The 17,080-nt window shown below is 39.6% G+C and overlaps 2 protein-coding genes across 7 annotated transcripts in view; both read right to left on the bottom strand.

The window, feature by feature from the left end:
• Ccdc138 (coiled-coil domain containing 138) overlaps positions 1 to 9,639 on the bottom strand; it is a 52,223-nt gene extending 42,584 nt beyond the window's left edge. For 4 of the 5 annotated variants that reach the window (XM_010610009.2, XM_010610016.2, XM_010610039.3 and 1 more), the window contains exons 1-6: positions 9,452 to 9,639; positions 8,899 to 8,956; positions 7,537 to 7,657; positions 4,620 to 4,747; positions 2,263 to 2,441; positions 165 to 323 (exon numbers count right to left, since the gene is read on the bottom strand). In XM_010610009.2, the coding sequence (XP_010608311.1) occupies positions 165 to 323; positions 2,263 to 2,441; positions 4,620 to 4,747; positions 7,537 to 7,657; positions 8,899 to 8,956; positions 9,452 to 9,544 (738 nt within the window). In that variant the 5' untranslated portion in view covers positions 9,545 to 9,639. Of the gene's footprint in view, positions 1 to 164; positions 324 to 2,262; positions 2,442 to 4,619; positions 4,748 to 7,536; positions 7,658 to 8,898; positions 8,957 to 9,451 lie in introns of those variants that run through there. The other variant, XM_010610047.3, reaches the window with a different exon arrangement.
• A 1,026-nt stretch (positions 9,640 to 10,665) lies between these two features.
• LOC104852385 (E3 SUMO-protein ligase RanBP2) overlaps positions 10,666 to 17,080 on the bottom strand; it is a 49,644-nt gene continuing 43,229 nt past the window's right edge. The window contains exons 21-25 of one of the 2 annotated variants that reach the window (XM_010609994.3): positions 16,258 to 16,356; positions 14,899 to 15,044; positions 13,635 to 13,908; positions 13,183 to 13,517; positions 10,666 to 12,402 (exon numbers count right to left, since the gene is read on the bottom strand). In XM_010609994.3, coding sequence (XP_010608296.1) covers positions 12,097 to 12,402; positions 13,183 to 13,517; positions 13,635 to 13,908; positions 14,899 to 15,044; positions 16,258 to 16,356 — 1,160 coding nt within the window. In that variant the 3' untranslated portion in view covers positions 10,666 to 12,096. Of the gene's footprint in view, positions 12,403 to 13,182; positions 13,518 to 13,634; positions 13,909 to 14,898; positions 15,045 to 16,257; positions 16,360 to 17,080 lie in introns of both variants that reach the window. The other variant, XM_010610001.3, reaches the window with a different exon arrangement.

Here is a 17,080-nt window from a genome sequence, read left to right as displayed (position 1 = left end):
GTGTCTAGAGCACCAGGGCTTTGGGAACATCTCTGCTCCAAGACGACAAAGCTGCCCTAATGTTCTCAAATGCTGCAGTACAGCTGGTGTGTGCAGGACTGCAAGAGGTAAGGAGAAATGAGAACTGGTGAAATCTCAGAAAAAAAATCAAAGGCTATAGTTACCTCCTTTATAATCTGAAATCTTGTCAGAACCTCTTCCTCAACACCTTTGATTTTACTCAAGGCATCTTCATGTCTGAAAAGCAGTTGTTCTCTCTCGGCTAAAAAGCGTTCTCGCCTCTGGAGCTCCTCAGCAAAGTTCCGTTGTGCCGCACTCTCACACTGCATCAAAATGCCAGGTGTAAATGCATTAAGAACACACACGCATGCTGTACACCACATTTTACTTGACAGACACTGAAGTCACCAAAGGGTTTTCAGAAACATGTTTCTGCTATCTAAAGAAAGCCGCATTACAGTAGTGTTAGACTAGTGCAGCAAACAGCTCCACAGAAACGTGTCTGTGGAAGGATGTGGTACTGAGAGTCATCAGAATTTGGGAGCTGTGTGTCCATAGGCATTAGCACTGCTCAGAATAAGCTCCTGACCAACTCAAATCCCTTGTTCCACTTCAAATGCAGGTCCAGCACTTGCCTATACCCACCCTTTCCTTAGCCCTGCTGTCTTTCTATCGCCTGAATTAAGGCACTGACCACCTTTTCTGCCCTGTAACAACATAGAGAAACACTCAGAGAAAGGTCACATGCCATGAAACTTGGGATCCTGAGATTCACTCTCAATCTTCGACCAAGTTCTCAATGCAGGCCTAAAATCCTCAATATTTCCAATAAACTCTGTCTCCCCCATTCTCCAGAGAATGTGTATAGCCACAAAATGCAGCATAGTATCTATTATTCAGCAGGTACTAGCACATGATCTAACACAAATGAACCTTGAAAGTACCATGCTAAGTGAAAAAGGCCAATACTAGCAGCCAAATAATATAGGATTCCATTCGCATGAAAATTCCAGGATGGACCAATCTGCTAGGCTGAGAGGAGTCAGAGATAATGAGGAATGACCGTTAATGGGAGAGGGCATCTCAGGGATGATGACATACTCAAAAATCGGCTGTGAGAGTAGCACAACCCTGTGAATATATTTAAAATAATTTAATTTACACTAAAAACTAATGAGTCACAATTTTAAAAGCAAAGAATGAATCATCTCTTCCTCCATTTTTCAATCTCAACAAAATTACTACCATTTACCTAACTGGCCCCCAAAAAACCTATTCTGCCGGAGTGAACCCTGACCACCCCACCCGATGCAGAGCCACAGCCCCAGTCCCAGTGCTCCCTTCTCCTGATCTGCCAGACCCAGCCCCTTTTTGAATGGAAACCTGGCCCTACCAAGCTCCCTCGTCCCACCCTAAGCTCCAGACAGACCTGTACGCAGAGTACAAGGCTGGATGGTACACATTCCCCCAAGCCCAGTGCTCCAGGCTCGGTCACAGCAACTTTATGCTGCCATGTGCTCTGGCCTCAATGCGGTGCCACACCAGACCCAAAAACAGTTGCAAATGATGTGAACTGAGACCTCTAAATCGGCTAGCCCAAATAAACCTTTCCTTTTCTTTCACTGTTTTAGCGGGAGGTGTGGGTGAGAGATGAAGGTCTTCCTATGTTGCCCATACTGGTCTTGAGCTCATGGACTCAGGTGATCTTCCTGCCTTTGCCTTCCAAGCAACTGGGACTAGAGGTGTGTGCCTGCCCAACCTTCCATTGCCAAACCTTCCATCTAAGTTGACTATCGCACAGGCATTTTTCCAAACAGAAACTGTTTATTACACTTTTTTCTCTAAACCCTGTGGATACCTGACAAATACACAAACTACATCCTTAAAAACAAGCCCGAAAGGTAACAGAAAAGTCAGTGTTCAGAGGTAAATTCTGGCAAGAGTTGGCAGAGGACTTCTTAAAATTAAGTATCTAAAACAATGATCCTAGAACACCTGCTTCAAACAGCACACTTTATCAGCACATTTGTTCCTGAAGGACGGGATGAGAATTAGTCTGAAATCAGACACACACCTATAAATAAAAACAACACTGCTTCTGTCTCTCACCCACTATGAAGTGAGTTTGTTTCCTTCTAATTTTGACCCAATTATGTAAATAATCAAAATAAAATAGCTTGTATTCAAATTTTGCAAATGCTTGGTGCTTGGAATACAAATACTTCTGAATTCTCACTAAAGGATTCTGAACACCATTCTTACCTGCAGCTTGAGGTGTATCTGAAATAACTCATCATATATCTGGTTTATCTGAGGTGGACGTAAACCCTGCTTGTTTGACACTCTGGAGTTTGGTGCGCTGGCGTGTCTCAGAGGGGAGTCTCTGGAATTGCTACCCCACTCAGCATGAGGTCCTGAGGCTACACCCGTTGCTAGGGCAACTGTAAAAATTTTAAATATTCTCAGAAACAGCAATCTTCAGGATGAGCTGCTATAACACCAATTACAGTATTGCTAGAAAGTCTTGAAAGAGAAAACTGCGACAACACTGGTAAAAAGGGAACATTTAGAAAATCTGGAATACACAGAAATTCACTTTGTGCAACTTTTCTGAAGATGTGAAATTATTTCAAACTTAAAGTGCATAAAACCATTTGTATATTAACTCCCCAGGCCTAGAAATGGAGTTACGTCAGAACCTTGAAACAAACCACTAATCGACTGCAGTGCTAATCACTGCTTTTCTCTCCAAATCTGTTTATATTTGAAAAGTCCTCATTTGTTTTTTCTTATATATCCGTAATTATATAATTTCATAACCTGTTTTTGTTTGATTTTTTGGTTTTTTGAGATAGGGTCTCACTATATAGTTCAGGTTGGCTTTGAACTCAACTGTACTGATAGTGCTACGCTGGGTCCACAGTGGTGACAAGTTTACTTCCAACAGCAGTGAAGAGTGAGTTCATCTTGGCTCACAGCTCTGTGTCCCAATTCACCTCTGCTCATATACAAGCTCACAACAGGGCTGGAGATTTAGCTCAGTGCTGCTGCTGCCTGCCTTACAAGTGAAAGGTCTTTAGTTTGATCCCTGGTTTTGCCAAAAAAAAAAAAAAAAAAGTTCACAATGCGCTAATAGTTTTAATTGCCATTAACCAAGTGGAAACTCCAGCTTTTGGGGGAGCGCTCTACTCCGAATCTCAGACAGAAGCTAAGAGTGCCGTAAATAAAAATACAAGTTTTTTTTTCTTTTGATATTTTGAGACAGGGTCTTGCTATGTGGTTCAGGCTAGCCTTGAACTATGTAGTCCAGGCTGGCCTCAAACTTGCTTTGATCCTCCTGCTTCAGCCTTCCTCCTGCTTCAGTCTCCCAAGTGCTGGGAATATAGGCATGAACCACCATGCCCAGGTACAAATTTTTTTTTAAAGTTTACAGGGTGGGTCCTGAGTTCAATCCCCAGGACCAAAAAAAAAAAAAAAAAAAAAAAGTTTGACTTCAGTTTAGCAAACACCTAAGTGTGTTCCACCTAAGTGGAAGAAGACATACTCAGTACTTGGCTTGCCTTCGTAGGTCCCTGCTTCACCAGCCACTGGCCTGAACATCTGTACTTTTTTGGTCAACTTTCAAATATATGCAACTTTTTCAGTAGTTTATCCTGTTTTCAGTGGGAAAATCTACCATGTAAAGCACAGGTGCAGGCTGAATTAATTTTCATTGTCCTCAAATGCTGAGATTACTGTGACAAAGAGGTGGAGTGACTGGGCACCAAATGTGAGCAGTATGTGCCAAGGAGACCCACAGTGCTGTGGACAGAACATGGCTGGGAACAGAGGGTGCCAGTGCTGACTGAAACCCTGGCAAAGCTGAAATGCAGCCAGGGACACAGAAAAGCTCTCGAGTTCAGTGCTAAGAAAAGCATCCCTTAAATACAGTGGACCCTCAAGTTATGACCAGCCAGATATACAAACAATTTGTGTTAATTGGGTTAATGCAAGATTTATCTGCCCATTATCCACAGTATGTACCCAGGTAAGCATCCAGATCTCAGCCATACTGACTTACAACCAACTTGAGTAACAAGCAGCCCTTGGAATCGATCAAGTTTGTAAGTCAAGGACCCACTGCAATTGGCAGTCTCAAAATGTTACGGTTATTCAACTACAATCACAGTCTCACTTTACATTAAACAAAAAAGAAAAGCAAAAGGATTCTAAGAGTATAATGGTAATTATTAACTCATTCTGATAAGTTTTGAGAACACATATATACTACTGGAAGATAACTAAAACAAGTTTCTTTTCTCCTTTACTTTATTTTTTTGTTTTTTTGGGTTTTTTTTTTGGGGGGGGTACTGGGGATCGAACTCGGGCCCTTGTGCTTGCAAGGCAGGCAGTGGAACCACTGAGCCAAATCCCCGGCCCTCTCCTTTACTTTAATAAAAATCACAGAAGCCACCCATAAACAGCCCACACACTGGGGCTGGCCAAGCGAGTGCCTGCCTGGTGCGTGCCAGCAACAAAGGAGAGAAAATCAGGCCCAGAAGCACAGGCACCCAAGGACCAGCATAACTACATGAGTAAGGTTTAAGCAAAAGCACTACTTAAATAAATATTTATTTTACCTTTTTCTATTTCTCTGAAAGGCTGCTTGGTCATTTTTGAGTTATTAATTCTATGATCATTCTCAATTAACTCTTCCTCTGTTTCCTGTTTCTTCAAATCATGAAAAGAATCCAGATCACCATCTAGGCTTTAAAAAAAAATTCTATCACAGAAATCTGGAGGCTTACTATAGCATTTGAAAAAGATAAAACTACTTTTCAAATGTTAACAGTATAACAAATGAGAAAAACTAAAAAGTAGACACTTTTAAAATGTTTAAAAAAAGGAAAATGTAAAAATTAAAGTCATTGATTCTGCTAATCAATTATAGTATCCTTTAACATTTTTCACACATTAAATTATTAATTTAAAACTACAAACATCTGAAAAATGCTCTACCAAACTTTCTTTGGATGCCCAGCAGTCAAACAGATATAACAGGTACTGTTGTCCACACTTTTAACTAAAGAAAGAATGAGGAACCTGAACCTTAAGGAAGTAAACAGGCAACAGAAGCAAGGAAAGAGGTCGCACAACTAATACACCAGGTGTTGCCTCACAGGAAATTATCTCACAGTTGAAATGTGTAGAGCAGCCCTGTTCAAAGAAATGCAATTTAAGTTATACAGGTAATTTAAAATTTTCTGGTAGCATATCAAAAACATATTAGAGGCAAAACTTTCAACAATGGGGCAACCCATTCGGGACCCCTCCTATCTCTCAGGAGCTATCTGTATTCCCCATTCTTATTTCCTATTCCTATTCCCTGTAGAAGACTGTAATATTGATTATGCCCAAATCAGGCTATAAAGAGTCAACCCCACAACTGGCTTGTTCATAGAAGTGAGTCGGGCTGAAGCCTACTGGTCGTCAGAGTAACTCAAATCCAAATTCTGCTTCCACAACTAAAACCCTCTGACTAGAAGGACAATGTTGTAATTACAGCCATATATTTTGTCTATTCTGTTCCTAATTCAAGAATACTCTGTCTTGTCCTTTACGTGCCTTGTTCACATTAATTTCCATAGAAACCACTTGATAGCGTGCCTTTAACCCAACTGATTGCCAATAAAAGTCATTGGTGCCACCTCCTGCCTTGTAAGCACAAGGTCCCAAGTTTGACTCCAGATACCAAAAAAAAAAGTTAGCACCTGGACCGTCTGGTGCCTTTGTTGGTTGCTCTGGCCTTGATCGTCCTGGCACCCCACTTTCTCTCCTAGTTTTTTCTTTTAGTTTTAGTTCTCAAGCCTGCATCACAGACTGGGCAGATGGGTACTGGAACCTAACTGCAGAGGTCATTGGTAATTCCCTATTCCTATTCCCTAATAAATTTTCCCTTTTTTTTTTTGTTTGTTTTTTTGAGACAGGATCTCACTATGTAGTTGAGACTGATCTGGAACTCACTATGTAGCCCAGGCTGGTCTCGAATTCACAGCAATCCTCCTGCCTCAGCTCCCGAGTGCTGGGATTACAGGCATGTGCCACCACGCCCGGCAATTTTCCTACTCTTTAAAAAATAAAAACTTTAACAATGTATTTAAACCTATACATCTGAAGTGATACTATTTCAATAGATAATATAAAAAATGATTATGAAGATATTTATGTTCTCTTGACCATGCTAAGTTTCTGCAATGCAGCACATACTTTACACTTACAACACCTCAATTCAGACCAGGCCCTTCTGGTACTCTGCAACTGCACAGGACGGGACCGGGTGGGACGGCAAGGCAAAGAAAAGCAAGGCCCTGTGTCCATGGTGCCAACAGCATACTTCAGACTAGATCACAGCCAAGGGTCAGAAAACTGTCCAATGACACAAAAACCTTCACGGCACTAAACTTCCAAATTGTACTTGGAGTTACACAAAAATCATTTATACAAATGGAAAAATGATAAAGCTAGCAGTTAAACACAGGAAAGTAACTTCCATAAATTCATAGGTATTACTTAAAAGCACTTTTACTTTCCCTACTACACAACCTCGCTCATGTCCGCATCTGGAATCTAGACTCTTTTGTGAATGCCAAATGAAACTATAATAACAATAATGGTAACAGTTCACATTTGAGGGCTTTACTATATACCTAGCACATTTCAAAGTGCTCTACATGAATTGATTCATTTAAGAGGCAATTTGTTTAAAAAATTCAAGCTCCAAAATACCATTATATTAACAGTATAGATATTGTATTTTAGGCGTAACTCTTTTTCTCTCCACAATTATGTCAATACTTCATTTTGTATGTGCAAACATCCATATGGTATTACATTACTTTAAAACATTTTCTTTTTGATACCTACAGCATTCCTTCTACCATACAGTGTCATAAAACAATATTCAATTTAAAACTGGATTTCATTCTAGCTTCCTTGTTTTTATACTCTTTACCTACAGTAAAGACAGCCCCATGTAGATAGCACTATACCACGTGTATTTTGTAGTGTCCATCTCCCCAACTACACAACATGCGGTCTTTATGCACTACTAGACGTACAACAGACACTATCCTGAACACCACTGCCCAAAAAACCTGGATGCAGATTTTCTCCCCTTTTTAAAAAAATAAAGCAGAGCCTTCGTTTGAGTTTTTGATGAATAACTACCAAAACTTTACATATGATTTCAACTATTTAGCAGGCTCCACACTGCTTCTATTTTCTCTAAAGAAAAAACAAATACAAAGCCAGGGATTTAGCTAAGTGGTTCCATTACCTGCCTCGAAAGTACAAGGACCCGAGTTTGATCCCAGTACCAAAAAAAAAAAAACAAACAAAAAAACAAAAAACGTTGTTTGCTTTAAATGTACCAATAAACTTAATGGGGAGGAGAGAAAAGAAAAGCAAAGAAAATATGTGATCCATTTGCCCTTTTCCCTTTCTCAGTTTCTTCAGACACCGAGGGAAGAGTAACAGGAAGAACTCAGGATACTTTACCAATTCACATTTAAGCGTTTGAACGAACTGCAAAAAGGCATCACACAATGCTTTCTTTCCTCATAATAACATCTTAAGGATGAACTGACTTTATCTCCAGAGCAGTAGATATCCAAATCATCTGCAAGGAAAAAGATGGCATACTGATGTAAGACACAGATATCTCAGTCTAGCCTCATGAAGGCCACTCCAAAACTGCTTTTTATCCACAGCTCTCCCTATAGCAAGCTTACAGAAAACTGGATCAAAACTTGCATTTACATAGCACTTTAATGATTACAAAATCCTTTTCCATTCTTACCTTGTGTGATCCTAGCAGCAACCTGTCAAGGAAAAGTAAGCAGCACTGATGCCTTTAGCCCTCATTCCAGCAGGTTAAGAACTTAAGAGACAGAGAATTGAAGTGACTGATAGTTAATATATATACATTATCACAATTATATACCTGAGCAACATATTACCACATTACAGCCCACTAATCCCATCGTATAATCTTTTCCAAATGTTTGATATATTCCTCCTCCACTGTAGTTACTAGCCTAGTAATTCAGAAAAGTCCATGACTAAAAATAGCAATAAGTTCTTTACCCAGTATAGTTAGTTTAAATTTTTCACACGTTCAAAGGTATATTGTAAGATCTAGGGCCTTACTTCCACTCCGAGGAGCTTGAACAGCCCACAGGGCCTCCAAGATGCTGGGCTATAGGCCCAGCGATTGCTCCAGGAGCTTGATGAGCATCGAGAATCACCCAGGAAGGAACACACTGGACTATTTTAGAAAACAGACCTTTATTAAATCTGGCCAGAAGGCACTCCCGGAGCCAAGTAGCTCAGAGAGGCATCAGCTCAGGGGTTTAGGCTATTTTTATAAGGGGATAGGCAGGGTGGGGGTCTATACTCAAAGCACGTAGGCAGGGGGCAAAGGTTAATGGTCTGCTAGTCTATGCTGGTGGTCAGCATCAGTCACGTGTTGATGGTTAACAGATGCTTACAGAATGTCCCAAGGTTTTCAAAACATTCCTTCCCCGGCAGAAAAGGAGTGAAACAATCCTATCTATTGAACTACTAAACGTTCACCTGTTAATTTACATTAATCACAGTTGAGGCTAGGAATTTAAGATTACAAAGTTATGCAGTCCCACGATATAAGTGAAAATACCCAAAAGATTTTTTAAAACCTTATTCAGTTTAATTCTTAGACATGGTATTTACCCCAAATATCATGGTTTCCAGTAGTCTACTACCAGATTGAAAGAACCCTAGTATCACAAGATATCTAGCACTAACTCTTAAGTCTAAGTAACGTCTACAAAAGTCTTAAATCTGTTTAAACAAAGGATACAAAATAGTCTACTGGTTTACCTGGATAGGTTAGAGATCTTCTCTTGCACTGAGCCTGATCAAAATTTGAAAAGTCGTACTAAAAAAAAAAAGACAAAATTTATATACTGAGAATGAGTTTACTGTCTTAAAATATTCCTAACAAATCACGATAATTACAAAGGTGAACCTGGCTAAGGTGACCGTGAACCCTAACGGCACCTGCGAGGCTACGCCTCCGAGCGCCCGGCAAAGCACACCGCTCCGGACCTTTCCTGCAGTGACAGCCCGCCTCGTGCTTTCGAAGCTCAGGGAGGAGAGGACTGAAGTGAGAAGACCGGGCCAGTGCACCTGCTCCGCGCCCGGCAGCGCCCCGCAAGGGCCAAGCCAGGGGCCGGTGAGCGAGACTCCCAGGGACACGGAGTCGCGGGCCCAGCGCCACTCGGCGCGCCCGCCGCGAAGACACAGGCAGTACCCTAGGCGGACACCGAGCGCGCCCGCGGCCTCGCAACCGTATGGAAACTAAACGACCGAGAAGTAGGAAAGAGGGGCGACGAGCCACCGCTCGCCCCGCCAGTCGGCCGGCCTGCCTCACCTCACCAGCCCCGCTGCCCCTGAGCCCGTAGCGGCTCTTCAGACGCTCCACTAATAAATCCTGCCCAGGCGGCTTCACGACGCGCCGATCCATGGTGCGCCGCGGATTTGCGGTCTCCTGAGGAACGGCTTTCAAACCGGCACGGGGCGGTGCAGCGCGGTGACGCCTGAGGCTCCGCCCCCAGTAAACTAACGGGGGCGGGGGAGACGCAGAGGCGGAACGCTGGGGCGCGTGTGCGCTATGACGCACTAGCCCCGCCCTCCAGAGGGTAAAGTGGGCTGTGGGCGGAATTCGTGCTGCACCGGTGCTGGACGATCATACCCCGCCCCCGGGGAGGTCCCTTAGGCTGCGGGCAGGAACCGCCGGATATAGGCTTCACAGGAAAGCGACAGGCGTCACCTAGCACCTTATGGGTCTATGGTCCTCGCGTTGCGGGTATTTTTAGTTTACTACACATGATTCAGTGATCATTGGCATTACATCTCCCGTACAATTTAACGAAGTAGGTTTAGGTTATGTCTACACAACGAAACACCCGTATTCACCACAGAAGACCTGCCTGTCACCCAGAAGACCCCTCCTTTCCTCTCTGCCTGCCTTCCCCATGTTGGGCGAGGGGTATCAAAAAGCGTTAGAACATAAACTTCCTTTAAAAAAAAAACCGAAATGACCTTCCCAGTGCATAGCTGTCTTTGCTTGCTTATCAAACTAAAAACCAACAGTAATCAAGATTAAGGGGAATAGCTGCAAACTGATTGTCCGGTGTGTCTGGATTTTTAGTTTTCAAACGCCCGAATTGTAGAGGATCAATTCAGCGAAGTAATTATCTAAAATTTAAGCCAATACTTTCATCCATAAAGTATTATAAAATGCATAACTCCATCTTTAAGCGGGTTTTAACAAGACAATATAAAGTCCGGCCACTTTGAAAAAAGTACGTATCAATGTGAGTTTATAGTACAAAACAGAAATCAGAATTCTTTCCTGACATGTGACATGAAGGTGTTTTATATAATGCCTCAAGACATTTGTAAGCATCCATGGGATACTAATACTGGGAAAATCAGTTCACATCATTTTGAGAAATTTTTCATGAAGTTCTTAAAGCTTTTGAATTATAACTGTTTTAATAGAATACTATGAAATCTACAAAAAGTCTCTTGAAAAGCATTTGCATTTACTTAGAATTTATTTTAAATTCATGATAATGGTATCAACAGTGTCAGGTGAAACTTTACAACACTTTTTACATTACACAGGTTTCCAAAGAAGTCAGTTCTAAATATTAAATGTGAATATATATAATCCACAGTTCTCTAAGATTCAAAGGGTGTAAGTGGCACATTTAGGGTAGGTTTCTTTATGGCAATGTCCCTACCTTCATCACACTGGGGGTTGAACAGTTAGTAATACAGAATACTCTTTCCAAATCACCACTTGAGAGGGAGTAAACCTTACTTCCTTTACTCACTAGACAAAAGGAGGTATTTTCACTGGGAAGGGAAGAAGGCAGACAACATTCATGATTAGAATACACAAAATTTTGTATTCCAGCTAGATTCCTTGAAGTTCTACACAGTAAAAACATACCCTCTTTATTAGTTTGCCTAACTTTTGGCAGAAGCTACTTCAAAATGCATCTTCAATGTGTATCAACCTTGTGAAAATCATGTGGCAGTTTAATTTTGCGGACCCTTAATTTTCCTCCTCACTAGAACAGACTAGATGTACAAGTAACAAACTTTTAAATGTCATGGTGGTTATCAATTGTCACTTTATTTCTGCTACAAAATTCACCAGAAAAAGTTACTGCAACAATCTAGTATAAAGCAAATCTTTAACCAAAGAACATAGTACAGACCTTTTAAAAATATCCATTCTTTATCACAATAACTGCAAGGAAAAATTCAATCCTATCATCAGGACCAAGCTGAAGTTTCTGAGGTAGTAGAGACAGTTAACAAAAAAAGAAAAAAAAACTCACAAAACTAAGGAAAAGTCGACCAGTTTTTAAAAATTATCTTCAAAGGGCACAGGAAGCTACATATTTTAAGAAAGAAGGCATTCCACTTAAACATTAATTTGAATTACACAGGAGGTGTAAAGATTATACAAAAGAGCACTTTGGTTAACTATCTTCTGTGGCTCTACCCACTCACAAAGGAGTCTCTGTGCATAAATAAGCACATCAATAATTAAGATCACTGATATACATACTTCAGATCTAAAATAAAATTATCTGAGTTGTGGTCCCTATATTTGAATCGTTAAGTATATCCATGCAGGAAGTCCAGATATCTAAAAAGGAATTAAAAATTAAATTGCATATATCATATTCCTTCAATAGTTTGCGAAGGTCTATTGCTTTTAACAAGATTAGTATTATTCCATTTTAATACAGATATGTCAGGAGTACATAAACACAAGTACACCTGAATTACATCAGTGTTTAAACTTTTATTTCACACCATGCAAGGTCAATTATAACACATTAAAGTGACAACAGCTATAAGCTGCAATTTTACATTTGTACATTGGAAACATTCATTTTCAAAAGCTGAACACAATTACCATATTGTCTGTAATAGATAAGCTTCAATTCAATTGCTTATACAGATAAAATTTACTATGAAAAACAATGATTTTTATAGCTGTCCACATTCTGTGATACTAATTCTTTGACTAACAGAACCTGTGGGAGAACCAAATGATTCGATCTTTTTCACAGTATCCATGCCATTCTTAACAAACCCAAACACTACATGTTTAAAGTCCAAATGTTCTGCCTTTTTCAGTGTTATAAAAAATTGAGAATTATTAGTATCCCGGCCTCGATTGGCCATAGATAGTAAGCCAGGGCCAGTATGCTTCACATTAAAGTTTTCATCTTCAAATTTATCTCCATAAATGGACTTTCCTCCTGACCCATCGTGTTTGGTGATATCTCCTCCCTGAAAAGAAAATTTTTTTAATTAATAGCAGTCCTGAATAATATATTAAAATACACACAGAAATCATCACAAGATAAATTCTAATTACCTAGCTTCCTTAAGAATGCATTTGAGGACAGGAAATTTAGCTCAGTGGTGCTGCCACCTGCCTCTCAAGTGCAAGGTCCTGAGTTCAATTCCTGGTACCCCCCCACCCCCAAAAAGATAATGCTTCTGAAAAATAAATATATACTTTTGAGACAAAAAAAAGCCAAGTATAGTGACACAGGACTCTAATTCCAGCACTTGGGAGGTTAAGGCAGGAGGATTGCCACAAGTTCAAGGCCTGCCTAAACTACACAGCAAGACCCTCTCTCAAAAGAAGAGTAAAATAAAATGATCTTTTCCCTCCTTCAGCTTCCAGCAGATTCCATCATTATTAAAAGTATGGACCCTTCTAGTATGAAAGTTTAGAGCAGGAGTAGAAACTTGAGTGATGACTCCAACCACTGAGCAGGAGAGCTAAAGAAATCTCAAGACAACTATGGGATGGGGTCAAGAAGAAACACTCTGGTTCCACCGCCTGCCTTGCAAGCACAGGGACCCGAGTTCCATCCCCGTTACCCGCCTCCTCCCAAAAAAGGCCGGGTATTTAGCTCAGCTGTTCCACCACCTGCCTCACAAGCACAAGGACTCAGGTTCCATCCCCAGTAACAAAAAAAAAAAAAAAAGAAACACTACAATTTCCTGAGTTACTGTGGCATACTCTTTTAGAACGTATACTGTGATTGTTATACTTACTTGACAACCTAAATCTGGAATTACTCTGTGAAAAGTGGAGTTCTTAAAGCCAAAGCCTTTCTCTCCAGTGCATAGTGCTCTGAAGTTCTCAGCAGTGTGAGGAACAATGTTTGAAAGTAACTCCATGGTTATTCTTCCTAAAGGTTCCCCGTCTGCGCAAACATCAAAGAACACCACCGGGTTGGTCTCTCTTGATAATTCTGCTGCCAGTGACATTTGTCCTTTCTGAAGTTTCAATAAATTCTGCTGGCATTCTTCAAATTTTTTCTTAAAACATTCAGCCATTTCTTTTGTTTTAAATCTCACTGCAAGCTGTTCCACTTTTGCTTCACCATCTATTGAAAGAAAAAAATGATCTTAGTATTGAAATAACTTATAAATTGTGTTATGTCTGTTACAGGTTTTAGAAAAGTCAAATGAATGGAAAGTAGTATCGGCATGTAGCAACTCACCTGCATAATCTGAGGCAGTCCAAACTAAAGCATTATTCGAAACATTTAAGGGTTTTAACTCCATTGCTTTAGTAATAACATGGTTTGCACACACTTTGAAGACCTGGTCTCTTCTCATCAGGATTCGATAATAATTCTTCATTGTGTGCCAGAGAATCTTAATATCTCCAACACCACGCTCCTTCCACTGACTAACATCTCGATCCCATCGGTATAGTTTGGCTCTCTCTTTAAACAAAATTTCTTCATCTTCTTCTCCAGATTTTACTTCCACCTGTAAACAGATGATTATTCATAACTGATGCATGTAATATATAGCACATTCCCCCATACCTAAATTCTCTAACATATTTTCTTTGTAATGACATTAACAGATTTTTTTAAATTATAAAAACTGATGCTAATACCCTAAGACTGGAACACACCTGATCTGGTGGAGGCAGTAAAGATCTACTTTATCTTTATATGGTTTGCTACTATGTAGCATTCACCCTCCTCTTGGGAATTAAATGCCTTCCTTTCTAGGACAGAAGAAGTTTCAAATAGTGCTGGTTCTTGAAAGGATATTAACCAATGACAGAATGGAAAATGACATAAAAATTTTTCATGAAAAAATACTCTTATTTTTTAAAAATGTAAAGGTATTTCTTATTGAAAAGACTTTGGCCAAGTACAGGAACCTATTTTGGACTCCAGAATTATGGGAACAAACATGGTATTTTAACATAAGAAAAAATTACTTCACCAAGACCGGGCATGTAAAGGTATAAGATCCCAGTAATGAATGTATATGTATTATCTACCTAGAATGTACCAATAAATTAAATTAAGAAAAACTTACTTCTTTCTTTCCAACAGTTGCATATGGAGGCACAAAACCTTCAAAGTAAGGCTGGAGGTGTAGCTCAGTGGTAGAGCCCAGCATGCACAAAGGCCTGGGTTTAATCCCTATCATAGCACACATGCAGGCTGGACTTCTAACAAAAAGTTCTGAAAAAAAGAATCTCCCTACATGACAAGTACAGTTAAGTTTTTTTTGTTATTTTTTGTTTTTCTGAGACAGGGTCTCACTATGTAGTTGAGTCTGACCTGGAGCTCACTATGTAGTCCAGGCTGGTCTCGAACTCACAGCGATCCTCCTGCCTCAGCCTCCTGAATGCTGGGATTACAGGCATGCCCCACCACGCCCAGCTAGGTAAGGCTATATTTTAAACTTAAATTGAAAAATATGCTACAAGTAAAACTTTCATCTGTTGACATTTACCTCTGGCAATGACACTATTGGTTCAAAGTGGATATCTTCACTATGAACTACTTCTTCATCACTACCGTCTTCATCTTCACCAACTTTACGGGTTGATTGTGTTCCAAACACAGCTGCTCCAGTATTCGCCCATTGGAAATTTTTATCTGGTAAATAAATTAGGATATTTTTATTAACTGTTTATCCAGCTTACTTTGTCAATTCATCTCATCAACAATGTGATATACACATAGTTAACAATGTTTAAAATACTGAGACAGGCCAGGGATTTAGCTCAGTGGTTCTGGCACCTGCCTCTCAAGCACAAGGACCCAAGTTCAATCCCCGGTACCAAAACATATATAAGTAAATAAAATATTGTGACAATTTCAATTCCTATATATAGGAATAAAACCAATTATAGAAGATTTATGGTTTCAAATATTTATCTCTAACCATATAACAAAGACAAAGAGTTGAAGCTAAATAAAAAATACAAACAAAGGCTCAGTGGTTCCATCCCTGCCTTGCAAGCATAAGGAAATGAGTTCAATACCAAGTAGAGGGGAAAAAAAATGTACAGAGAAGTAAAAAGCTGCTTTGATGAAAAGACAAGCACATAAATTTCTGTCAAACCATAAAAACAAAGTATTAAAAAAAAAGAGAGAGAGAGAGAGAGAGAGACTGGGTGAGTGATCTCACTGAACAGGGTAAGGAAATGGTACAGCAAGGAGAATCAAGTGGCCAGGCTCCCTCCTGGTACTGTGGGAAGATTACATGAAGAGCATGCAGTCATGCAGTCATAGAGCAATTATCATTTGGTGTCTTTTACAGGTAATTATACCCAGATGTTAGAAAATGGATTAAAAACAGAAATACCACTGGTAAGATGTGAAATATAATCATGTGACAATATATAACAATCATGTAACAATAACATACATTAGCATAATAAATCATAATCCTAATACTAAAATCCAAATCATTTTTTAAAAAAACCTAAATGTATCATTAAAAGAACAGCCAAGGATTTAATTCAGTGGTTCCGGCACCTGCCTCGCAAGCACAAGGACTTGAGTTGGATCCCCAGTACCAAATAAATGAATGAATGAATGATATTACTAAAGCTAGGTATATTCCAAAACTGAGAGGTAGTTTTGCAGTTCTCTTAATTATACTAAATTAAGAGAAAAATTCTTGCAGTTATATTAATAATAACTTAGGGTTAGTTATATTAATAATAAAATGTAGAAAACATTATTTAAACACTAAACAAATGGAAGGGAGGCTGATTTAGTTACAACACTGAAAAAAAGACTGTTTCTTTTGTTGTGAATGATTCTGTAACATGATCATTAAAATCTCTCTGCTTGATCTTACCTTTAGAACCAAAAGCAAAATCCCCAGAGTTACTAGAAGCCAAGTCTGCAAATGACAGCCCTGTACCACATCCAAATCCAAATGAAACTGTTTTGCTTTCTACTGGCAAAAGAAAAAGAACAATTTACTACTTCATTTAACATACACTGAACATCAAAGCTTTATCAGGACCCAGAAAAAAATAGTGGACTGTCTACACTATTAGGTGAGGGGTTTAGCATATACATTCTGCTAAGTTATTAACATTACAAGTACTACTCCTAGTGAATTCCATGACACTACACCAAATGCAAGCCAGAAGTCAATGAGATGACAGTTACCTACACTAAGCTGGATATAAAATTATACCGCTTCTGCCATGTAGTCTTCCCCCCACCTCCACAGTACTGGAGATAGAACTCAGGACTTTACACTTGCGAGGTGGGTGCAGTGCCACTGAGCTAAATCCCTGGCTCTGCTATGTAAATCCTTTTTTTTTTTGCTTTTTTTGAGATGGGGTCTGCCATTTAGTTCAAACTGGCCTTGAACTCATGGTGATCCTGCCTCAGCTTCCCGAGTGCTGGGATTACAGGTGTGCCACCACACCCAGCTTAGTCTTTTATATTTTAAAACAATCAAAGGTAGAATTTTAAGAAATATCTATATAAAAACTTTCAATGTCCTATATTATAAATAAGCTCATAAAAACCAAATGTCTCATTATACTTGGTCATTAAAAGTTTGGGAGTCTTGTCTGAATTTTACTCAGGTTTAGCTGATCTCTGAAGTTGCTATGACTCAGTTCATTCATCTGAAAATGGAGAGGCTTTACATGTGATGTTAC

Source organism: Fukomys damarensis, unplaced genomic scaffold, assembly GCF_012274545.1.
Source record: "Fukomys damarensis isolate Sample0158 unplaced genomic scaffold, DMR_v1.0_HiC HiC_scaffold_9, whole genome shotgun sequence".
Lineage (NCBI taxonomy): Eukaryota > Metazoa > Chordata > Mammalia > Rodentia > Bathyergidae > Fukomys > Fukomys damarensis.
This window is presented reverse-complemented; position numbering and strand designations above follow the sequence as displayed.